We start from the raw sequence: 25,000 nt of genomic DNA, 5'->3' as shown, positions 1-25,000 counted from the left end.
TTTACTTCCTCCCTTCCCTCCTTCTTTCTCTCCCTTTCTTTTCCCTCTTCTACTTCTTTCTGCTCATCATCTCTCCTCCTTCTCACTTCCTCCATTCGCTTCCTATTCCTCCCTTTCCTTCCTACCTTTTTCCTACACACCTTGTTTTCCTACTTCCTCCCTTTTCCTCCTCCTTCCTTCCTTCCTTCCTTCCTTAATTCGTCCAGGTGTGTTTTTCCTCAGGTAATTTATATTTTCCTCCAGGTAATGTATCTCACACAATGCATCATAATTACCTGTCTTACCTGAGAGTGAGAAACAGTTAGGTTGTTAATGATTCTAATACCTGGAGGGGTGAGGGAAGGGAAGGGGGGAAGGGAAGGGGAGGAAGAAGGAAGATGGATCGTGTAAGGGAGGAGTGATGGACGGAAGGAGGAGGAGGAGGAGGAGGAGGAAAGGAAAATGTGACAAATAGAACAAGAAGAAATGAAAAATAGGAAGGAAATAATGAAAGGAATTAAAGAAAGGAGGAAGAGGGAGAAAAGAATGGAGGAGATAGAGGAAGAGAATAAGAAGGAAGAATTGGAAAAGTGAAAGGAAGAGAAGGGAAGGAAATGGAAGGAAATGAACGAAAAGGAAAGGGAAGGAAAAGAAAGGAGAGAAAACAAAACGAAAGAGAAGAGAAGTGAAGAGAAGGAAAGGAAGGAAGGTAAATGAAGGGGAGGAAGGGAAAGGAAGGGAAGGGAAGGGCAAGCATCATTAGGTAGGTAGGACAGTGTATTTTAGAGAGAGAGAGAGAGAGAGAGAGAGAGAGAGAGAGAGAGAGAGAGAGAGAGAGAGAGAGAGAGAGAGAGAGAGAGAGAGAGAGAGAGAGAGAGAGAGAGAGAGAGAGAGAGAGAGAGAGAGAGAGAGAGAGAGAGAATAATTCAAGCCAGCCGTGCAAGAAACAGCTGAGTGTAAACGTTTGGCAACACGTAAGACAATTGCATGAAATTACCCCAAAAAAAAATAGACTGGGAGAGAGAGAGAGAGAGAGAGAGAGAGAGAGAGAGAGAGAGAGAGAGAGAGAGAGAGAGAGAGAGAGAGAGAGAGAGAGAGAGAGAGAGAGAGAGAGAGAGAGAAACACGAAAAAATTGATGATAAACTAAATAAACAAAATAAAATAAACAAAAAAAAATAACAAGTAAAAACAAACATTAAAAATAAAAATAAATCAGATAACACACACACACACACACACACACACACACACACACACACACACACACACACACACACACACACACACACACACACACACACACACACACACACAAAATATAAGATGAAATAAAATACATCAATAAAATCTCGAGTCTAAAGGAATGGAAAGTGACGGAAAGAAGAAAAAAAAAAAAAAGAAGAGGAGGAGGAGGAGGAGGAGGAGGAGGAGGGTCGCACCTGTTCCACCTGAGCGCTAATGGTTCTTGTGTCTTTTTTTTCCTTTTTTGTTTTTTTTTGCTGTCTCATTACTGTTTTTTTCTTTCTTGTTTTGTTGCTGTTTCACTTACGAAGAAGAGTAAGAAGAGGAAGAAAAAGAAGAGGAGGTAGTAACAGAAGAAAAAGAAATATTGAAAGTATATTGAAGAGAAAGACTGAGTAAGAAGAAAAAGAAGAAAAATTAAGAAAATATTAATAATAAGAAGAAAAGAAGAAGACTTTGAATGACATTAACTCGACGTGTGAACAAGAACGAAAGAAGAAGAAGAAGAAGAAGAACAAGAACAAGAACAAGAAAAGAAGAACAAGAAAACAAAAGACGAAGAAGAAGAGGAAGAAAAAGAAATATAGAACATCAGAACATAAGAACGTAGGAGTCTGCACAAGAACAAGAAAAGAAGAACAAGAAAACAAAAGACGAAGAAGAAGAGGAAGAAAAAGAAATATAGAACATCAGAACATAAGAACGTAGGAGTCTGCAAGAGGCCGGTATGTCTGTACAAGGCAGCTCCTTTGAACCTAAGCTCCCGTGAATCTAGCCCCACCTAACATCACTGCCCATGAATTTATCTAATCTATTTTTAAATGTGACAGTTGTATTGTCACTCACCACATGACTGTTCAGCCTGTTCCACTCATCTACCACTCTGTTAGTAAACCAATTTTTGCCTATGCCCCTGTTGAATCTGAATTTATCCAATTTTAACGTATTGGGCTACTACGTGTCCTACCCGGTTCTCCTACCAACAAAACCTTATGAATGTCCCCCAAGCAAGTTTGACAGAAAAAAGAAATCGAGTGTGAGGAAAAAAAATGATATACATGAAAAAGGTTAGAGGTAAAAATGACGAAGAAGGAGAAAGAAAGAAATGAAAAAAGAAATAAAAAGAAAAGGAAAAGACGTGGAAAAAATAATCGTGACTTAACAAAAAAATATTTCCCTTCAATAATTCGAGAGGAAAGCAGAGGAGGAAATGAGGAGGAGGAGGAAGAGAAATAATGAAAGGTTGAAAAATGAAGAAAAAATACAATGGAAGAAATGACAAGAGAAAAAAATGGAAAGAAAGAAAAAAAAAATATGCGACACAGAGAGAGAGAGAGAGAGAGAGAGAGAGAGAGAGAGAGAGAGAGAGAGAGAGAGAGAGAGAGAGAGAGAGAGAGAGAGAGAGAGAGAGAGAGAGAATAAAAAAAAACGAAGGAAGACGTGCATTACTCTAACCTTCTCTTCCCCTCCTCCTCCTCCTCCTCCTCCTCCTCCTCCTCCTCTTCCTCCTCCCCTTTTTCTTCCTATTTCCCTCCTAACCTTCACCTTCATCTTACCCTCTCCCTTCTTTATCCTCCTCCTCCTCCTCCTCCTCCTCCTCCTCCTTCTCCTCCTCCTCCTCCTCCTCCTCCTCCTCCTCCTCCTGGTGTGGAAACAAAACAATGTGAATGAATTTTGCTGCTACGTGTTGTGTGTGTGTGTGAGAGAGAGAGAGAGAGAGAGAGAGAGAGAGAGAGAGAGAGAGAGAGAGAGAGAGAGAGAGAGAGAGAGAGAGAGAGAGAGAGAGAGAGAGAGAGAGAGAGAGAGAGAGAGAGAGAGAAGATAAAGTAACAGGAAAAGAGAAGGAGGGAAGCAGAAGGAAGAAGAAGAAGAAGAAGAAGAAGAAAAAGAAGAAGAAAAAAAGGAGGAGGAGGAGGAGAGGAGGAGGAGGAGGCCGGCACACTTCCGTCACTCCATTAGGGTAAGACTGAGGCAAGAAAGAGCTACACCCTCCCCAAGGCCGCACCCCATGCCCTTACCTACCTCCCTTTACCTCAATCTTACCTCTCTCTCTTAATTCTTCCACCTTCACACTTATCTCTCACGCCAGCTCCCTTGCTGCCGCCTAATTTTCCGTGTTTCCGTGTGTCCTTTTTGTCCCTGTCAGGAAGTTGGGTGCGCTCGTTGAGGGGAATTCAGGTGTGTGTCCAGTGCTTTGGTGAGACGGTGCTTGTTACATGTACGAGGGGAGGGAGAGAGAGGGTGCCCCAGTGCTGTGAAACGCTGCTTATTATGTCTTGCAGGTGAAGGAGGGGACAGGTGAGAAAGAGAGAGAGAGAGAGAGACGTTGGTAAGATGTGGTGGGGTGAGAGAGGGCTGAGAAAGAAAAAGAGAGAGAGGGAAGGAGAAATGTAAGAATTGTCGGTGTGGGAAAGGTGAGGGAGAGAGATAGAAGTTGATAAAAGAGAAAAGAGAAGAAGGAGAAGAAGAAGAGAGAGGGAGGGAGAGTAAAAGATAGAGGAGAGAAAGGTGAGGAAAGGGGGAGATTGAAGCTGGTATGATATGGAAATGAGAGAAAGGGGAGAGAGAGGTGAGGTAGAGAAGAGAGAAAGGGAGGTAAAATGTAAGGGAAGAGAGATAAAAGGGAGGGAGAGAGAGGTAACCGGTGTGGGGGGGAGAGAGAAAAGGGAGAAGAGACAGATGAAAGAGAGAGAGAGAGGGAGTGAGAAAGGGAAGAAGGAGAGTTGGCAAGAGATGATTGAAAGAAAGAAAGAAAGAAAAAGAAAGAAAGAAAGAAAATAGACGGATGAGAGAGGAGCCGAGAGAAAGGGAGGAAGTAAGAAGAAAGAAAGAAAGAAAGAAAGAAAGAAAGAAAGAAAAAATAAAGATAATATATGGACCTAGAAATCGTGGATAGAGAAAACAGAACGATTCACTCAGTCTTCTTCATTTCTTCTTCTTCTTATTATTATTATTATTTTCTTCTTTTTTCTTCTTTTTTCCTCCTTTTCATTTCTTTCTCTTCAGTGTTGATTAATTTTTTTTTATTTCTTATGGTACTATCTCCTCTTCCTCCTCCTCTTCTTCCTCTTCTTCGTAAGTGAAACAACAATAAGTAAGAAAGTAGACAGGCAGAGAAATAAACAGACAGATAGACAGAAAAGTAGATAGACGGAGAGAAGAACTATACGAATCACCGAACACAAAAATGAAAATAATGTGATATGGACTTAAAAACGGCGGATAGAGGAAACAGAGCGATAGATAGGCGAGTAGATAGATAGACAAATAGACAGAAAAATAGATAGACAGAGCGAACTATGTTAATGACCAACCACACATGGATATACAAGGATAAACTAGACTGGAAATTAAGGAGCAAAACGAGTAGTACATCAGAAGGAAACGAGGAAGGAAAATTAAGTAGTTGGAAAAATGAACCTCTGATAAAAACCGGAGCCCAGAAGCCGACAATTGTTACTATTACTCTCAATAATAACGCGGGAGCGGTCTCTGGTCTCGGCCACATCCTCGAGAACTTTCAATACATCCATTAAAAAAAAAAAACACTGGTAACATCTGTCGAAGGAAATTAATACACACACACACACACACACACACACACACACACACACACACACACACGCACACACAGACACACACACACACGCATTCCAAGTGATATGCGAAAAAGTTAAATACATATGATAACTTAAAATTATTCCAGGAAATTCAAAAAAAGTTTTCCTCCAGGTGGACCATGAGAGAGAGAGAGAGAGAGAGAGAGAGAGAGAGAGAGAGAGAGAGAGAGAGAGAGAGAGAGAGAGAGAGAGAGAGAGAGAGAGAGAGAATACCAACATCTTAGGACATTGAAAGGACAGAAAAAAGAAAAAAAACGTAAAAAAGAAGAGAGAGAGAGAGAGAGAGAGAGAGAGAGAGAGAGAGAGAGAGAGAGAGAGAGAGAGAGAGAGAGAGAGAGAGAGAGAGAATACCAACATATTAGGACACTGAAAAGACAGAAAAGGATAAAAAAAAGTAAAGAAGAAGAGAATGAGGAAAAATAAATAACAGAGAGGGAGAGGAAGGGAGAGAGAGGGGGAGGGGGGGGAAGTACCTTTTTCCCTCCCTCCTTCTCTCCCTCCCTCCCTCCATCCCTCCCTCCTCCATGACGATGCAGAAAAATGTACAGACCACGTTTCTTGTCCTTTTTCGAAGTGTCTAATGAGGCGAATATCCATGTAATTTTGGAGTACTCTTTTAAGGAAATTTGGGGGGAAGGTTTTTTGGCCCTCCCCCCCTCCCTGACTTCCTCCCCCCTTCCTCCTCTTCCTTCTCTCTCTCTATCTCTCCTTCTTCTCCTTCTCCCATCTCTCATGTCTCTGTAATTCTATTTGTCTGTCTTTTTCGATGTCTGTTTTTTGTTTTTTTACTTTTTCTCTCATTCTTTACTTCCTCTCTCTCTCTCTCTCTCTCTCTCTCTCTCCCTTCACTTCTCTCTTTCTCTCTTCTTTTTCGATTTTTTTCTCTTCTGTCTTTTTTTTTCAATTTTCCTCACTCTCCCTTCTATTTATCTTTATTTCTCTCTCTGCCTTTCTTTTTCTTCTCCTCTCGCACTCTTTATCTGTCTTTCACCTCCCTCATTCTTCTCCTCCTCTCCCATTTTCTCTTCCTTTCACTGTTTTTCTCCTCACTGTCTATCGTCCCGTAATATATGTCATTTGAGAAGTTTTCGAAGATTTTAAACACTGCTATTAGGAGGAGGGGGAGGAAGAGGAAGAGGAAGAGGAAGACTTAAGAAGACATTAGAGTAACATTAAGCGACACTTCCTTACCATTATCAAGCGTTTTAGTAGTAGTAGTAGTAGTAGTAGTAGTAGTAGTAGTAGTAGTAGTAGTAGTGGTAGTTGTAGTAGTAGTAGTAGTAGTAGTAGTAGTAGTAGTTGTTGTTGTTATTTTTCTGTATATGTAGAAAGGATTGTTTTTATGGGCCCAGTGTAAAAAAAAAAAAAAAGTATATTTCCCTTTTCACTGCCGACGAGAAAAAAAAAAGGGTTTCAAATATCCGACATTCTATTTTTTTCTTTTTTTTTCTCCTACGTGACCAGAGAAGGATTAGGAGGGGAAGGATCCGGCACATCCCACAGGACTCATCCCTTATATCCTTCACCCCCTTTCCCTCCTCACCCCTCCCCTCTCCCTCTTTTCCTTTCATTTCCTTTCCCTTCCTTCCCCTCCTCTCCTTTTCTTTGTTTTCTCTCCCCTTCTCTTTAACTCTCCTTTCTTGGCTTCCCTTCTTCTCTTCTTCCTCCTCCTCTTTCTCCGCCTCCTCTTTCCCTCCCCTCTCCTTTCCTTTCCTTTCTTTCCTTCTCCCTTCTTTACTTCCCCTCCCTCATCCCTCCTTCCATCCCTCCTCCTCCTCACTCATACTCTAGCGTGTCAAACTCCAATACCATAGACGAAGAAAAAGAAGAAAAGCCACATTAAGTAAAAAGATAACAGACAAGAACCTTCATTAAGTAGTTGTGGTGATGGTCAAAGTAGTTACAGACGGTGGTGGTGGTGGTGGTGGTGGTGGTGGGAAACATGGAAACGTGGAAATGCAGGCTACAGAAAGTCTATCCAATGGCTCCTTACGAGGTTGCCCGCTCTGGTGATTTAGAAAGCACCTCGGTAATCACTTTATTCCTATCGCAGTGAAATGACGGTCGATGTGATTTTTAAGGGAGATGAAAAGTAATAATTATAATCACGAAAACTTGTGACTACGGAAAGAAGAGGAGAACGCAGGAAGAGGAGGAGCAGGAAGAGGAGGAGAGAAAGAAGAAGAAGAAGAAAAAGAACCGGTATAAACAAGAACAGAAGCAGGAGGAAGAACACGAACAGGAAGAATGAAATGCAGAAGAGAAAAAAGAGGAAGAAGATGAACAAGAAGAACAAAAACAAGAAGAAGAAGAGGAGGAGGAGGAACAGGAATAGAATAAGAACAGGAAAACGAGAAAAAAAATAGAAGGAAGAAGAGAACGAGAAGTAGAAGGAAGATGAGAAACAAGAAAAAGAAGAAGAAGGAGAAGAAGAAGAAGAAAAAGGAGAAGAATCGTAGAGGTAGAAGAAGAAGACTCGTAGCAGAAGAAGAGGAGGAGGAGGAGGAGGAGGACACACCTGGCCTTACTGTTACGGTGGGTTGGTCAGGTTAATTATCAGACTGAGGCTCCTGGAAGCTACCTGTTCATGGAGGTGTTTCTCTCCCGCACATGTTACCTGAGGAGCACCTGGAGGAGGAGGAGGAGGAGGAGGAGGAGGAAGAGGAGGAGGAGGAGGAGGAAAAAACATGAAATTACACTAAGAGAAGGAGTGAAAGAAGGGAAGTAAGGGAAGGAGGAGGAGGAAAAGGAGGAAGAGGAAGAGGAGGAGGAGGAAAGTAAAAAAATGAAAAATAATACAAGAAGGAGAAAAGAGGAAAGGAAACAAGCAAGAGGAAGAGGATAACGATAAAGAGGAGGGAGGAGGAGTAAGAGGAAGCTCACGAAGAGGAACAATAACAAGTAACTGAAGAAGGGAAAGGGAGGAGGAGGAGAAAGAAGAGGAGGAGGAGGAGGAGGAGGAAGAAAAAAATAGAAAGATAAATTATGGGAAACGGGAGGAAAGGAAGTGAGAAGGTAATAAATGTAGCAAGCATGAGGTGAGAAAGAGGAGGAGGAGGAGGAAGAAGAAGAAGAAGAAGAAGAAGAAGAAGAGGAAGAAAAAGAAAAAAGGAAAGAAGAAGGAGAAGAAGAAGAAGAAGCTGAAGAAAAAGACGGAAAAGAAGAAGAAAAAGAAAAGGGGTCGAAGAGGAAGAAGAAAAAGAAGAAAAAGAAAAAGAAAAGAAGAAAATATAAAAAAATGACTGACGTGAAAAAAAAAATTATAATGAAGATAAATGAAGAAAATTAAGAAAAGAATAATGAAGATGAATAATTAGAGAGAAAAGAAAGTTGAGATATGCATAATTATGGTGGTGGTGGTGGTTGTGGTGGTGGTGATGGTGGTGGTAGTGGTGATGGTGGTGGTGGTGGTGGTGGTGGTGGTGGTGATGGTGGTGGTGGTGGTGGTGGTGGTGGTGATATGGTTAAGGTTGGCAATCACAAAATGGCGACGAGAGAGAGAGAGAGAGAGAGAGAGAGAGAGAGAGAGAGAGAGAGAGAGAGAGAGAGAGAGAGAGAAATAATTGCTTCATTACATATATTGCTTCACGTTTCCCTCCCTCTCACTTTTCCCTCCTTCCCTCCATCCCTCCCTCCTTCCCTCCATCCCTCCCTCCTTCCCTCCATTCCTCCCTCCTTCCCTCCATCCCTCCCTCCTTCCCTCCATTCCTCCCTCCTTCCCTCCTTCTCTTGCTTCTTCTCTCCTTCCCTTCGTTACCTTGTCACACTTCTTTTCCTCCTCCTCCTCCTCCTCCTCCTCCTCCTCCTCCTCCTCCTCCTCCTCCTTCCTGGTTCATAATGATACTTTCCACTTTTGTCCTTCCTTTTTATTATCTCCATTCATCTACTTATGTTTTATTTATTTATTTTATTGTATTCTATTTTTTTTTTCGTGTGTGTGTGTGTGTGTGTGTGTGTGTGTGTGTGTGTGTGTGTGTGTGTGTGTTCGTTCATGCGTCACACAGGTTAATGAGAAACACGAACCAGTCTTTTTATACCACTGAATTCCGTACCTGGACTCCAAACATTTAAAATAATAATAATAAGAAAATAATAATAATAGTAATAATAAAAAGAAGACGAAGAACAAGAACAGGAAGGAGAAGAAGGGGGAAGAATGAGTGAGTGAATGAGTGAGTGAAAGAAGAAGAAGGAGGAAGAAGGAGTGAGTGAGTGTGAAATCTCAACCCTATCATCCCGTGTACCAATTTACATCAAGCAGACAGATAATGATCCCTAATGCAAGCTTTAGATAAGAACAAAGCGCCAATCTTAGACTCGAAATCCTTGTAGCACTAAATCACTTACAGACCAAAGAAATACATTGATACCACTTGATAGAACACCAAGTAGCCATTGACTTAAGCAGACAGTGAGTCGTTTTACAAGCTTGAAATTAGAAAAAAAACACCTATTATTTATCGATTCGAGATTCTTGCAGCATCGAGACATTTACTGACGAAAGGAGAACATTTGTATTATTTGACTGAACTGTGTGAGACTTTTAAACCTATTAAGCAAAACAGGCATTGAATCATGTTACAAGGTTGGGATAAGAAGAAAACACCAATTATTTAATGATTCGAGAAACTTGTAGCACCGAGACGGGAAACAAATGTAACCCTTGGGAGAATTATGTGATACTTTTGAACCTATTAAGTAAAACAGGCATTGAGGAGTGTTACAAGGTTGAGATAAGAAGAAAACACCAATTATTTATAGATTCGAGAAACTTGTAGCACCGAGACATTTATAGACGAAAGGAAAACGCGTGTAACTCTTGGCAGAATTATGTGAGCCTCGTGGACTTATTAAGGAAAGAAGTTAAACGTATTAGAAGCTTGAGATAAAGGGAAAAAAAAAACATTGATTGACTCGATAGACTTGTGTTAGTGTACATTTACCGACAAAATGAAGCATTGACAACATTTGAGACTAATAAAAAAAAAGACATGAATAGTGTACCCCATCTATCCCCATATACATAACCACCCTCCCCCTATTTTCTCTCCCCTACTTTTCACCCCTTTCTTATCTACCCTTACCTACTCATCCCTCTCCCCTCCTCTCCGTGCCTCTCCATCTACATCTACTCACCCCTTTTATCTACCTCTCCTCTCCCCTTCTCTGTCTCTCCCCTTTACTCACCCCTCTCTCATCTCCCCTCGCAGGCAAGAGCTTCAACCTGACCATCACCGTGAGCACCTCCCCGCCGCAGGTCACGACATACTGCAAGGCCATCAAAGTGACCGTGGATGGCCCCAGAGAACCCAGATCCAAGGCCCGTGAGTACCCCGCGAATGTGTGTTATGGTGGTGGTGGTGGTGGTGAGGGGGGGGATGGGGAAGGTGAGGGTGTTATGCTCTTTTTTTCTTATTCTTTTTTTTTGTTATTTTTGTTTTCATAATTTAATCGTCTTACTTCCTGTTTTTTTTTTTTTTTGCATTTTTGGGACTTTTTTTTCTTCTTCTTCTTCGTTTCCTCTCTTTGTTTTTTGTCTTCGTCTTGTTATTGTTTTCATTCTCTTTCTTTCCTGTTTTCTTCCTGTTTTTTTTTCTTTTCTTGGTGGTGGTGGTGGTGGTGCTGTTTTATTATTATTATTATTATTATTATTATTATTATTATTATTATTATTATTATTATTATTATTATTATTATTATTATTATTATTATTATTATTATTATCATTGATTTTTTTGTTCACATTCTTCTTTTTCTTACATTTATATATTTAAGTTATTGTATTATTCTCATTATCTTTATTTTCTTTTTCTTTTACTCCTCTTCCTCCTCCTCCTCCTCCTCCTCTCCTTTCATTTCTCGGTCATTCACAAACTCTCTCTCTCTCTCTCTCTCTCTCTCTCTCTCTCTCTCTCTCCCCCCCCCCAATGTTTTTCACCTTCCTCCGCTGTTTTCTGCTTTTCTTTTGTCATTCTTCCAAAAATCTTTCAGTTCCGAGAAAATCCATAATTCCTTCCGGCATTTATTCTGTCACGTATTTCATCATTGTGTCCAGTTTTTTTTTTTTTGTGTGTGTGTGTCTTCTAAAAAAGTTGACGTTCGTGTGTGTGTGTGTGTGTGTGTGTGTGTGTGTGTGTGTGTGTGTGTGTGTGTGTGTGTGTGTGTGTGTGTGTGTGTGTGTGTGTGTGTGTGTGTTCTTCATTTTTCTGTTTTTTTCATATTTTTCTTTATTTGTCTTTGTTTATCTCGTTCTTCATCTTTCTCTTTCTTCATCTTTCTTGTTCTCCTTCCTCTTCATCTCTCTTTCTTTATTTCTCTTTTAAATGTTCACTAAATATCGACTTTGCATCCAGGAGGAGGAGGAGGAGGAGGAGGAGGAGGAGGAAGAGGAGGAGGACGAGAACAAGGACGAGGAAGAAGAAAGAAATATGACTAAAATAGGAAAACAAAGGACAAGGGAAAAATAGAAAATGCATAAGAAAAAGAAGAAGAAAAAAAGAAAAAGAACCTAATGATAACAATAAAAGACAAATAAGCAAAAGGAGGAGGAGAAGGAGGAGGAGGAGGAGGAGGAGGAGGAGGGGGAGGTTGATGTCTCACGTCTCCTCAAAAGCCTCTAATCTCGTAGCCATAAGGTCTCTTCAAGAACTTCCGACCATCCTTTCCTCGCTCGCCGTTCCCATAAACATCGGCAAATCCTCCTTTTCTCCTTGTTCTCCTTCGATAAGAGAGAGAACCAGATGGAGATTATCCTCTTCAGCGACGTAATTTGCTGTACATTAATCTAACACACCACCACCATCACCACCGCTACCTTGTCTCTCTCTCTCCCCCTATCTCCCTCCTTCTCCTCCTTCTTCTCCTCCGTCATTGACTATATCCCTTTCCTGGCCCAGAGAGGAAAGGATAAGAAAGAGGGGAAGGAGAGAGAGGGGAATGAGAATGAGCAGGAAAGGAAGGGTAGAGAGGGTGGGGATGACAAGGGAAAGGAAGGAAGGGAAGGGAAAGGAAAGACGATGAAAAGGAAGGAAGGGAAAGGAGGAAAAGAAGAAACGGGTGGAAGGAAGGAAGGAAAAGAAGGGAGGAAGGGAGAGAATGAAGGAGAAGGAAAGGGAGGGAAGGAAAGAATGAAAGGGAGAAGATAGAGGAAGAGAAGGGAAGGAAGGGAGGAAGGGAAGTGCAGTTATCATTCCACATTGCAACATCTTGAAGGCGAGTGTCGTTCCATTCACTGACTCATTATTCATCACTGTCTTCCTCCTCCTCCTCCTCCTCCTCCTCCTCCTCCTCCTCCTCTTCCTCCTCTATGCTTCAAGTGGCGTGGCGAAACGAAGTATATAGTGAACACCTGTCGTTTTTTTACCTGTATTTTAATTAGCACCTTTTCCGTCATCCCAGCGCCTTGTGAGAGAGAGAGAGAGAGAGAGAGAGAGAGAGAGAGAGAGGGAGAGGGAGAGAGGGTGGGAGAAGAGAGGAAAGGAATGAAAAGGAAAGGAATAGAAAAGAAAAAGGGAAAAGAAGGGAACCTGAGAGAGAGAGAGAGAGAGAGAGAGAGAGAGAGAGAGAGAGAGAGAGAGAGAGAGAGAGAGAGAGAGAGAGAGAGAGAGAGAGAGAGAGAGAGAGAAAGGGGGGGGTAGGGGGAGTGGGGGCGTGACCTTGTTAATTTCCCATCATCTGCTCTGAAGGTCGTACGTCTTACCTATCTTCCTTACCTTAATGTTTACCTTAGTGATTGTTTCACCTTCCTTACCTTCGTCTTACTAATGTTCCCTTAATATATATCTTACTGTTACCTTTCTCCCTTGATTTACCTTACTATTTCTACCTTGCCTTACCTTAATGTTACCTTCCTATCTTGTGTTACGTTTGTTTTACCTTAATTATGTATCTTCTTTCATCTTTGTTACCTTAGTCCTTGTTTTACCTTCCTTACCTTCTCTTACCCATGTTCCCTTAATATCTATCCTACTGTTACCTTTCTCCCTTGATTTACCTTACTATTTCTACCTTACCTTACCTTACCTTAGTGTTACCTTTGTTTTCCCTTAATTATGTATCTGCTTTCATCTTTGTTACCTTAGTCCTTGTTTTACCTTCCTTACCTTCTCTTACCTTTGTTACCGTCATACCTTACCCAACCTTACCTATCTGACTGGGTTATAACCTTACCTTAGTGTCCCATATTTGTTACCTCTATTTTACCTTCAAGATTTACCTACATTACCTTTTTTCTCGGTGTTACTTTTGTCATTTTACCTTAATGTTTACCTGATTTACCTTTCTACTCGTGTTCTTACCTTACCTTCGTTACCTCTTACCTTCATGATGTTACCTTAATCATTGACCTTCTTTCACCTGCCTTACCTTTATTTCATTGCCTACCTTACCTTACCTTACCTTTATGTTTACCTTTCAATTTTTGTTCTTTCCTTACCTTATTTGATTTACCTTACTGTCTCACCTCTTACCTTTCTTACCCTAATGATTTACCTGTTTTACCTACCTTTATACTCTTACCTGTCCTCCTTACCTAACCTTACCTTACCTTAACATTTACCTAACCTAACCTTTACCTTACCTAACCTTACCTAACCTAACCTTAACATTTACCTTACCTAACCTAACCTTACCTTACCTTACCTAACCTTACCTAACCTTAACATTTACCTTACCTAACCTTACCTTACCTTACCTTACATTACCTTACCTTACCTTACCTTAACATTTACCTACCTTCTTTACGTTACCTTACTTTACCTTACCTTACCTTACCTTAATATTTACCTTCATGTTTTAGAGGCTGATATAGATTATTTTCCCTCATTATCTGTCATCATGTGTGTGTGTGTGTGTGTGTGTGTGTGTGTGTGTGTGTGTGTGTGTGTGTGTGTGTGTGTGTGTGTGTGTGTGTGTGTGTGTGTGTGTGTGTGTGTGTGTGTGTGTGTTATTTGTCTGTTGGTCTTGTTTATTATTTTCCTCATTCCATTTGTTACGTTCTTCTTTCCTTCCTTTCTTTCTTTTTTTTTTCTTCTTTTTCCTCCTTTTATTTATTTTTATTATTTGTATTTTTATTGTCATCATTATTTTCTTCATATTTTTTCTCTTTATTTTTCGTTTTTCTTCTTTTATATTTTCCTTCTTCCTTAGTTTTCCTTCTTTTCATTATTTTTTTCTTCCTTCTACTCCTCCTATTGCTAATCTTCTTCTTCTTCTTCTTCTTCTTCTTCTTCTTCTTCTTCTTCTTCTTCTTCTTCTTCTTCTTCTTGTATTTGTTCCTCTCTTTCCTCATCGTTGTCATCTTCCTCCTCCTCCTCCTCCTCCTCCTCCTCCTCCTCCTCCTCCTCACCTAATTACACCTTGCCATTACCTGATAACGAGAAGGTAATTAACTTTTGTGCTCACCTGAGAGCCCGTACAGGTGAGTTATGGCGGCCAGGTGAGAGAGAGAGAGAGAGAGAGAGAGAGAGAGAGAGAGAGAGAGAGGGAGAGGGAGGGGAAGGAGGAGGATGTGGAAAGTGAGTGTGTGGTGTGTGTGTGTTGCGGAGGAGGAGGAGGAGGAGGAGGAGGAGGTAAAAAAAGAGGAAGGAAAGGTAAAAGACTTCAACCTCAACAACAACAACAAAAGTAAGAAAAAAAAGAACAAGAACTAGAGGAGGAGGACGAAGAAGAAGATGAAGAAGAAGAAGAAGAAGAAGAAGAAGAAGAAGAAGAAGAAGAAGAAAAATAAAAAGAACAAGAACAAGAACAAGAACAAGATTAAGAAGAAGAACAAGAGAATAATAATAATAAGAAGAAGGAAAAGAAGAAGAGGAGGAGGAAGAAGAATGAAAAGGAAGAAAGAAAAGAGGAGGAACATGACAGGAACTTCTAACACAGGAAGATCTGGAAGCAAAAAGGATGTGGTCATAGAAGGATGTGGAGGAGGAGGAGGAGGAGGAGGAGGAGGAAGGACGGGCCAACAAACACACTAACAGACGTACCAACAGACAACCTCACCTTCGCAGTAGCCCTCAAGCACACCTTCCCCACAGACACACACACAGACACACAACAGACCCTCAAGTGATATATGGTGCCCTGAAACGTAACTTAGCCATATCAGACAGACAGACAGACACACACACAGACCCTCAAGTGATATATGGTGCCCTGAAACGTAACTTAGCCATACCAGACAGACAGACAGACACACAGACAGACCCTCAATAACTGCGTGGTGCCGTGGAGGTCAGCGACTTGTCCGGAACGTGTTGGGAATAAGCGCTCACCGACCTTAATGTACGAGTATGTTACATGTTCCTGACGACACATAAAACAACACGTCAGCCCTTTTTATCGCTGTTATAAGAGGCGAATCTTTCAACCCCTCTTTCGGCCACCTCTTTGGATTCTTGTTAGGAGCAGCGGGGCCTTTTTTTATTGTTGTTTCCTTTTTTGTGTGTGCCCTTGAGCTGTCTCCTTGCTGTAAAAAGAAAATTGAGACACCTCTCCACCCGAAACTGACCTCTCTGTTGGCCCACTCATCTGTACTTTCTCTTATAGGAACAGTGATTAGCGGGCTTTTTTTTTTAATATTGTTTCCTTTTTTTGTGTGCCCTTGAGCTGTCTCCTTGCTAAAAAAGAAAAGAAAATTAAGACACCTCTCCACCTGAAACTGACCTCTCTGTTGGCCCACTCATCTATGCCTTCTCTTATAGGAACAGTGATTAGCGACCTTTTTTCACTATTCATTTTTGCCCTTGAGCTGCGTCCCTTACTGTAAAAACAAAGGTATAGCGTGAGAATTGCGGACACTATAAGCCATCTGTCCAGCGCCCCCCAAACACCTGAGACGCCGAGAGAGAGAAGAGGAAAGTGAAAGCAACGAGGGAGCAGGAGACAGAGGACGAAAGAGACAATGTTGATGATAGAAACTGAGGCCCTTGACGTTGCTATAAGATCAGGAGGGCGAGAGGTTTGACCGAAGTATAGTTACCGAAGAGGCGCCGCCCACCTTCTCCCCTCTCCCCCCCTTGCCTGGCCGTCCCCGGGGGTAATTTCTGGAGTCCCCGGGGTCTAATCTCATATTATTATTGGTGAAAAATGTTGAAAAGTGTGTGAGCGGCGGGACGCACGCCCGCCCAAGAACCCCGTGTGATTTATCAAGAGTTTCAGGGGTCACGGACGAGGAGGGAGGGAGGGAGAAGGAGAGGGAAGGAAGTACAGGGCGGAGAAGGAAAGGACAAGAGAAAAGGAAAAAAGGAACCCGCAAAAAATACAAGACTGAGAGTAAACGAGAAATAAAGTGAGTAAGAAGATAAAAAGGAAACGAAGGAGAAGGAGGGAAGGAAGGGGAGAGGGAGGAAAGGAGAGTGAATAGACTTAACCGAAGAAAGGATAGCAAGCAAAACAGGAGAAATAGGAAGAGGAAAGGAGAAGAAAGAGGAGGAAAGAAGCGGAGGAGATAAAAGAGAAGTAAGACAGGGCATGTAAGAGGAAGGGGGAGGGAAAGAAAATGGAGGAAGAAAGGGAGGGAAATAGAGAAAAAGGGGAGAGAGGGCGAGGTTATGGGGGAGGGGGGGGCCATCAGCACACCTGTGAATGGGCAGGTGATCGGGGGATAGGTGTGATGGATGGCGAGTGTGCAAGAGGAGCGACTAGGCGAACGTGTTTATCCTCTCTGCTGCCTCTTCCTCTTCCTCTTGATTATTCCTCTTGATTCTTACTTTTGAATTTTGTGAGTTCCTTTATTTCTTCTTTTCCCTCCTCCTCCTCATCCTCACTTTTCCTCCTTGTCCCCTCTGTTCCTCTTTTTTTTATTCTTAATCACCCACTTCCTCTTCCTCTTGATTATTCCTCTTGATTCTTACTTTTGAATTTTGTGAGTCGTTTATTTCTTCTTTTCCCTCCTCCTCCTCATCCTCACTTTTCCTCCTTGTCCCCTCTGTTCCTCTTTTTTTTTTTTGTTTCTTAATCTCCCACTTCCTCTTCCTCTTGATTATTCCTCTTGATTCTTACTTTTGAATTTTGTGAGTCGTTTATTTCTTCTTTTCCCTCCTCCTCCTCATCCTCACTTTTCCTCCTTGTCCCCTCTGTTCCTCTTTTTTTTATTCTTAATCTCCCACTTCCTCTTCCTCTTGATTATTCCTCTTGATTCTTACTTTTGAATTTTGTGAGTTCCTTTATTTCTTCTTTTCCCTCCTCCTCCTCCTCCTCACTTTTCCTCCTTGTCCCCTCTGTTCCTCTTTTTTTTTTTGTTTCTTAATCTCCCACTTCCTCTTCCTCTTGATCTTGACTCTTCCTCTCGCCGCTTGCCTCTTCCGCTAATAACTTCCTTTCCTCTTTTTTTTTCTTTTGTCTCTTCCTCTTTCGTCTATTCCTCTCCCTTCGTTTTTTCCTCTTGCATTTTTCCTATTCTTCTTCCTCTTCCCTTTTCTTATTTCTTTTCCTTTCTTTTTCTCTCTTCCTCTTCATGTTGATTCTTCCTCTTCCTTCGTTTACTTCTTCTTGCCTTTTCCTCTTCCCTCTTCCTCTTTCCTCTTGCCCTATCGTCTTCCTCTTCCTCACTTCTCTCCCTCTTTAGAATTCCATCAGCATTCTCTCTCACACACATACACACACACACACACACACACACACACACACACACACACACACACACACACACACACACACACACACACACACACATTAAGAGGAGTAACTTCAATTTATTTAATGGACTTGAAAATTCGAGGACAGACGTGATCGGTCGGTGAGAGAGAGAGAGAGAGAGAGAGAGAGAGAGAGAGAGAGAGAGAGAGAGAGAGAGAGAGAGAGCTACCTGGACATACCTGTTACCTGATGTTTGGCTTAGTTTAGCAGAAGAAGAAGAAGAAGGAGGAGAAGGAGGAGGAGGAGGAGGAGGAAGACGGTGAGGACAAGAAGGAGAAGGAAAAGGAGAAGAAGAAAAAAGAAGATGAAATAGAAATGGAGGAGGAGAAGAAAGGCGAAGGAGGGGAAGGAGGAGGAAGCAGAAGAGGAGGAGAAGAAGAAAAAGGAGGAGGAGGAGGAAGCAGAGAAATAGGATGAAAACTAGGAAGCAGAAGAGGGGAAGGAATGCGAAGAAGGAGAAGGAGAAGAAAAAAAAGAAAAAAAAGGAACCAGAGAAGAAGTAGAAGAAGGAAACAGAAAAAAAGGGAAGACTAGAGGAGGAAGAAGCAGAGGAAGAGGAAGCAGAGGAGGGAGAAGAAGAGGAGGAGGAGGAGGAGGAGGAGGAGGAGGAGCAGCAGGAGCCAGCAACGAGCCCCCCTCCACCTCACCTTTTTGCGCCTTGACCAGCCCGGAGAGCCTCACGTTCGCACTAAGTCTGATAAATTGTCGAGGCTTTATCGGAACGAGGAAGATAATGATGACAAGTGCTGCTGTTTACTGGGCGCATCTTGTTAGTCATAAATCGGGCCATGAACAGCGGAGGGAAGGGCGGGAAAGGGGGAAGGAAGGAAGGAACAGAAGGGGTTAAGGATAGGATGGGGATTAAGGGGTGGATGAAACGGGGACGAAGGGGGAAGGAGGGAAGATGGGGATTGAGATTAAAGTACTGGATAATGTTAGATGGGGAAGTAAAGGAAGGATAGGGACTGGATAAAGAAAGGGGGAAAGAAGATTAGGATAAGAGAAGACGGGAAAGAAGAAGAAAATATAACTTGGAAAAGGTGGAAGAAAATGAAGAAAATAGCAGAGAAGGAAGAAAAGAAAATGAAAGAAAGAAAGAAAGGAAGAAAAATAAAGAAAAACAAAGCAACATAAAAAGGAAAAAACAATAAAAAAACACACACAGGAAGGAAGGAAGAAGAACAGGAAGACCAAACACACACACACACACACACACACACACACACACACACACACACACACACACACACACACACACACACACACACACTCCCCCAGCGTGTGTGTACCCCAGTGTACCCCAGTGATATATTTCCCCTGCATACAAATATATCACACAGTCACGTCGTTCCCCCCCCCTCCCCCTCCTCCTCCTCCTCCTCCTGCCGTGCCCCCCTGAGCGAATCTAATGACGTAATAACCAGGGGGGAATGGGGGAGGAAGGGGGGGAAGGATGGGGAAGGGGTTGTGGGATGGGACGCTCTCTCACTAAAATGTCCTTCAACTTTTTTTAAGATCATGACCTCAAGACAGTTGTGGCGGGCTGCGTACGTGTGTGTGTGTGTGTGTGTGTGTGTGTGTGTGTGTGTGTGTGTGTGTGTGTGTGGGAATATGTATGCGTGCGTGCGTGCGTGCGTGGGTGGGTATGAATGCATGCGAATACGGATAAGAGGAAGAAGAGGAGGAGGAGGAGGAGGAGGAGGAGGTGGAAAGATAGGTAATTGAAGGTGTTTGTACAGGTGTTTTGATGTACTAATTAACAAAGGTGAATGGGTTGGCAGGTGTAGTTGCTCTCTCTCTCTCTCTCTCTCTCTCTCTCTCTCTCTCTCTCTCTCTCTCTCTCTCTCTCTCTCTCTCTCTCTCTCTCTCTCTCTCTCTCTCTCTCTCTCTCCCCTTCCTTTCCTTCTTCCTCCTCTCTCCTCCCTTCTCTTTCCTCCTTCCTTCTCTTTCTTCCCTCTCTTTCTCTCTTTCCTCCTTTCCTCCCTCTCTCTTCCTCCTTCCTTCCCTCCCCTTCTTCCCTCTCCCTTCCTTTCCCTTCTTATCTCCTTCCCTTCCTACCCCTTCTTTCTACTCACCCTCCCATCTGCTCTCCTTTCCCATACCATGTTTCCTTCTTCCCTCTTCCATACCTCTTCCCTCTCCCTACCTCTCCCTCCACCCTCCCTTCCTTCCTTCCCTAACCACCGTAACCAATGCATCCGCGCACCTCAGAAGCTCAGGTGTGACAAGGTGCACGCGATGACAGGTAATCAGCGTCCCGGGCACTAATTACCGCCCCCTCAGGTGAGCTGCAGGTAAGGGACGACGGGTGGCTGCCCTAAATACAGGTGTGACTCCCTCCGCACAGGTGTTTTGACCTTAATTGATGGCGTGAACGAGGTGACTTTGGCGGCGCGGCGGAAGCAAGAGGAGAGGAGGTGGAGGAGGAGGAGGAGGAGGAAGAAGAGACGGGAGGGAAAGAAGAAAAGGGCGAGAGAAAAGGAGAGAAGAGTTGGAAAGGACTGAAGGAAAGGGAAGGAAAGGATAGGGAGGAGGAACAAGAGGAGAGAAAAGTAGAGAAAGAGGGAAGAAACGGAGGGAGAGGGAGAAAGAAGAGGAGAAAGAAGGAAGAGTTGAAATGGAACGGAAGGAAAGGGAAGGAGGGGGAGAAGTATAGAGAGAGAACAGACGAGAGGAAAGGAAGTAGAAGCGAGGGAAAGGCGAGAGAAAAATAAAACAGAGGAGGAAAGAGGGAGAGGGGAGGAGAGAAAAAGGGAGGGAGAGAAGGAAGAAGGAAGGGGAGACTAACGCAAACAGTAATGCATGCGTCTAAGTGGCTTCCTGGGGTGCTTGTAACTCTCCTCCCCTCCTCTTCCTCCCCTCCTCCCTCCCCACACACAACCTCTTCTTTTCCCTCCTCTCCCTTCCCTCCTTCCTCTCTCCCTCCCTTCCTTCCCACTTTTCTTCTCTCCCTCCCTTCCCTCCCCACACACACCCTCCTTCCTCTCTCCCTCCCTTCCTTCCCACTCTTCTTCTCTCCCTCACTTCCATTCTCCTCCTCCCTTCTCTCTCCACCTCCCTCCTCTCCCTCTAGGCGATGCGAGGGAAGGGAAAGTTGTCAAGTTAGCCGAGAGTGAAAGTAAAGCAGATGGGAGGAGAGGAGGAAAGAGGAGGAGTGGGAGGAGAAGAGGAGAATGGGAGGATGGGAGGTAGAGAGGAGAAGAAGGGAAGAAGGGGAGAGGAGGAGGAAGGAGAAGTAAAACAGGTGCAAAACGAATCAACGGTGTACTTGTTCGGGTCCAGTTTCGTTGATTAGTGTAACGAAGAGATGTACAGGTAGTAGTAGTAGTAGTAGTAGTAGTAGTAGTAGTAGTAGTAGAAGTAGAAGTAGTAGAAATTGACCTCTCTTTTGACCTCTCTACTTTTTGTTTTGTTTTTCTATATTTTTGCCTTTGAACTACCTTCTTTTCCGCAAAAAAATAATGGTAGTAGCAGGAATAGTAGTAGCAGAAGTAGTAGTAGTAGTAGTAGTAGTAGTAGTAGTAGTAGTAGTAGTAGTAGTAGTAGTAGTAGTAGTAATAGTACTACGACCACCACCACGACCCTCACCCTCAAACTTTCTCTCCTCCATTTCCTCCTTTCTTCCTTCCTTAGCATTATTCATCATTCACCCTCCTCCTCTCCTTTCCTCACCCCCCATTCCTTCCCCTGCTTTTCTCTCCCTCAATCTCTCCCTCTCCTTCCCTCTCCCTTCCTTTCCCGAGTCATCCGTCACTGGAACAATCTTCCTTCAGAAGTAGTAAATGCGAATACTATCAACTCCTTCAAATATAAAATCGACCGTCACTTCGCTGCGTCGGGAGTAAACTGAATATTGAGTTGCTTTCATCTGCTCCTCAATATCGAGGCGCTTTCATCTGCTCCTCAATGTCGAGGTGCTTTCATCTGCTCCCCAGGCCCCAGGCTGTCGAGCAGATTAAATCACCAAAGCGGGCAACCTCGTAATGAGCCAATAGGCTTTCTGTTGCCTGCGTTTCCATGTTTCCATGTTTCTTCTTCCCTTCCCACTTCCCTCCCGTCCCTCTCTCTCTGCATTATTCATTTTTCACCACCCTCCTTTCCTTTCCTCACCCTTTCCTTCACCCTCCATGCCTTTCCCTCCTCCTTTTCCTCCTTTCCTTCCTTCCTAAGTGTTATTCATAAGGTGCTAACGTTGGCCTGTACACCACCACCCCCCTCCTTTCCCTCACCTTCCTTTCCTTCCTCCGTTCACCCTCCCCTCCTTTCCTTCCCTCACCCTCCTTTCCCTCCCTCTTTCCTTCCTTCCTCGGCATTATTTATCAAATGTTCACTTTGGGCTGTAGTGTGTCCTCCTCCTTCTCTGTTTGCCACCAACAACAACAGCTTCACTCTCCTTTCCTTTCCTTTCCTTCTTTCCCTCCCTCTTTCCTCCTTTGCTTCCTTCCTAAGTGTTGTGCATAAGGTGCTCGCGTTGTCCTGTACAGTGTCCCAATTCTCTGTTTGCCACCACCACCACCACCACCACCACCCCTCCTTTCCCTCCCTCTTTCCTCCCTTGCTTCCTTCCACGACATTATTCATTATTTTTTTTTACAACATAAGGAGGCAGCTCAAGGGCACAAAAGAAACAATAATAAAAAAAGCCCGCTAATCGCTGCTCCCATAAAAGAATCAGAAGAGGTGGCCAAAAGCAAGGTCAAATTCGGGAGGAGAGGTGTCCTGGTGCTCGCCTTTCTCTGTTCACCATCATCCTTTCCCTCTCTCCTTTCCTTCCTTCCCTCACCCTCCTTTCCTTCCCTCACCCTCCTTTCCCTCCCTCTATCCTTCCTTCCACGACATTATTCATTAGGTTTTCGCGTTGCTCTGTACAGTGTCCGCCTCCTGATCTGTTCACCATCATCCTTTCCCTCTCTCCTTTCCTTCCTTCCCTCACTCTCCTTTCCTTCCCTCACTCTCCTTTCCCTCCCTCTTTCCTTCCTTCCACGACATCATTCATTAGGTGCTCGCGTTGCTCTGTACAGCGTCCGCCTTCTGATCTGTTCACCATCATCCTTTCCCTCTCTCCTTTCCTTCCTTCCCTCACCCTCCTTTCCTTCCCTCACCCTCCTTTCCCTCCCTCTTTCCTTCCTTCCATATCATTCATTAGGTCCTCGCGTTGCTCTGTACAGTGTCCGCCTTTCTCTGTTCACCATCATCCTTTCCCTCTCTCCTTTCCTTCCTTCCCTCACCCTCCTTTCCTTCCCTCACCCTCCTTTCCCTCCCTCTTTCCTTCCTTCCACGACATCATTCATTAGGTGCTCGCGTTGCTCTGTACTGTGTCCGCCTCCTGATCTGTTTACGAGGCCGCTGTTCCGTCGCCGCGAGGGAGGGAAGGAGCCAACCAACCAACCCGCCCGCGAACCCTAATTGTTATTTATAGTCTTCAAACACAGAAGGACTTGTTGCCTTATTTACCTCGCCGATTTGAGGGAGGGGAGGAGAAGGAAAAGGGAGGGGAGAGGGAGGAGGATGGGGAGAGAAGGGGGAAAGGGAGGTGTCGTGTGTGTGTGTGTGTGTGTTGTTTAGCAAAAAGAAGGAATATAACAGTGACAATGGTGGTAATAGTAGTAGTAGTAGTAGTAGTAGTAGTAGTAGTAGTAGTAGTAGTAGCTATGGAGCCCTCTGTGATTATGTGTCGGGAAAATAAACATGAGTGGAGGTATCATTTTGTAGTAGTAGTAGTAGTAGTAGAAGTAGTAGTAGTAGTAATAGTAGTAGTAGTAGTAGTAGTAGTAGTAGTAGTAGGAGGAGGAGGAGGAGGAGGAGGAGAAGGAAGAATTAGGATTAAAGTAAGAGGAGAAAATAGGACAGGGAGACTAGACGGAAGAAGATAAATGGGAAGAAGTAGAGGAGGAGGAGGAGGAGGAGGAGGAGGAGGAGGAGGACAGGGAAGAAGAAGAAGGATAGGCAGTGTGGGATCCTATGACCCTACAGGATACGTGAGGAAACTACACCAGGATTATCTTAGATCAGCTGGTATTGATATCCTACACGCCCTGCAGTCTCCCTCCCTCCCTCCCTCCCTCCTTCTCTCCTTCCCTCCTTCTCTCCTTCCCTTCGTCTCTCCTTCTTCCCTTCTATAATCCCTTGCTCTCCCTTCCTTCCTTTTCCTTCTTATTTTCTTTTTTGTTTTGTTTTTATTCTCTCTCTCTCTCTCTCTCTCTCTCTCTCTCTCTCTCTCTCTCTCTCTCTCTCTCTCTCTCTCTCTCTCTCTCTCTCTCTCTCTCTCTCTCTCTCTCTCTCTCTCTCTCTCTCTCTCTCTCTCTCTCTCGCAAATTTAAGTTAAAAAATGGAGTGAAAACGAGAAAAAAAAGCAGAACATGAAGATGTAAAGGAAAAGAGACAAAAAAGGCAAAACAGAGAGGTGGAGGAAGAGGAGGAGGAGGAGGAGGAGGAGGAGGAGGAGGAGGAGGAGGAGGCAGGAAGCGGCGGATATGTTGGCTCCATCAAGACAAATTTTACCCAGCATGGTAGCCGGACTTGCCTCCTCCTCCTCCTCCTCCTCCTCCTCCTCCTCCTCCTCCTCTTCTTCTTCTTGATTGTTCCAGCTCCTCTTCCTCTTTTTTATTATTCCAACTCCTCTTCCTCTACCTCTTCCCCCTTGTTCTATTTTTCATTATCCTTTCTCTCGTTTCTTTTCTCTCTTCCTCTCTCTCTCACTCTCCCCCCTCCTTTTCCTCCTCCTCCTCCTCTTCGTCATATAAGGAAAGACTCAAACAATCAAACTTGCATTCTCTATAAAGGCGAAGGGTGCATGGAGACTTGATCGAGGCTTATAAATGGATGAAGGGGTCTAATAAGGGGGACATTAGCAAGGTTCTGAGGGTAAGCGAGCCGGGTAGGACACGTAGTAATGGGTGCAAGTTGGATAGATTCAGATTCAACAAGGACACTGGGAAGAACTGGGTCATCGACATAGTTGTGGAGGTGTGGATCAGACATGGGGTAATCGTAATCTGTAATCGTAATCGAATACGTTAAATATGTAATCGTCATCGTGATTACTTTTGCGAATACATTAGGAAAGTTTTAGTTAATGGTTTCTCGTACAGCAAGTATGTACTCTAAATATCTGTAGTAATTCAACCCATTAAATATTTAGTTACACGGTACATGTGTAGGAAATTTGCAAGTTCACCTTTCAGTACTTCCTGTAATCACGATTAATATATCATGTAATCGTAATCGTTTACATCTAATTTTATTGTAATCTTAATCGTAATCGTGAAAATATGAAGTAATCGTAATCTTAATCGATTACATAACATAAATAATCGTCTGGTGTGGGTCAGACGCCACGTGTTCTATAACAATTTCTTGAGCATAACCTGCATTTTTCGGTAATCTATTTTCACTCACTCTCTGTCATAACAAAATATTATCACCTTTTGTGGCATTTTCTCCTCCTCCTCCTCCTCCTCCTCCTCCTCCTCCTCCTCATTTTCTCATTATGTTCATGGGGAGTGTTAGTGGCTGTGAGAACGAG

General features: G+C 43.5%; 1 protein-coding gene across 4 annotated transcripts in view; it reads left to right on the top strand.

Moving 5' to 3' along the window:
- LOC126985973 (runt-related transcription factor 3-like) overlaps nt 1-25,000 on the top strand; it is a 124,912-nt gene that overhangs the window by 68,152 nt on the left and 31,760 nt on the right. For all 4 annotated transcript variants that reach the window (XM_050841654.1, XM_050841633.1, XM_050841643.1 and 1 more), the window contains exon 2: nt 10,053-10,166. In XM_050841654.1, coding sequence (XP_050697611.1) covers nt 10,053-10,166 — 114 coding nt within the window. The remainder of the gene's footprint in view (nt 1-10,052; nt 10,167-25,000) is intronic.

The sequence above is a fragment of the Eriocheir sinensis genome, chromosome 5 (genome assembly GCF_024679095.1).
Source record: "Eriocheir sinensis breed Jianghai 21 chromosome 5, ASM2467909v1, whole genome shotgun sequence".
NCBI lineage: Eukaryota > Metazoa > Arthropoda > Malacostraca > Decapoda > Varunidae > Eriocheir > Eriocheir sinensis.
Note: the sequence above shows the minus strand (reverse complement) of the source record. Positions and strands in the feature narration are given on the sequence as shown.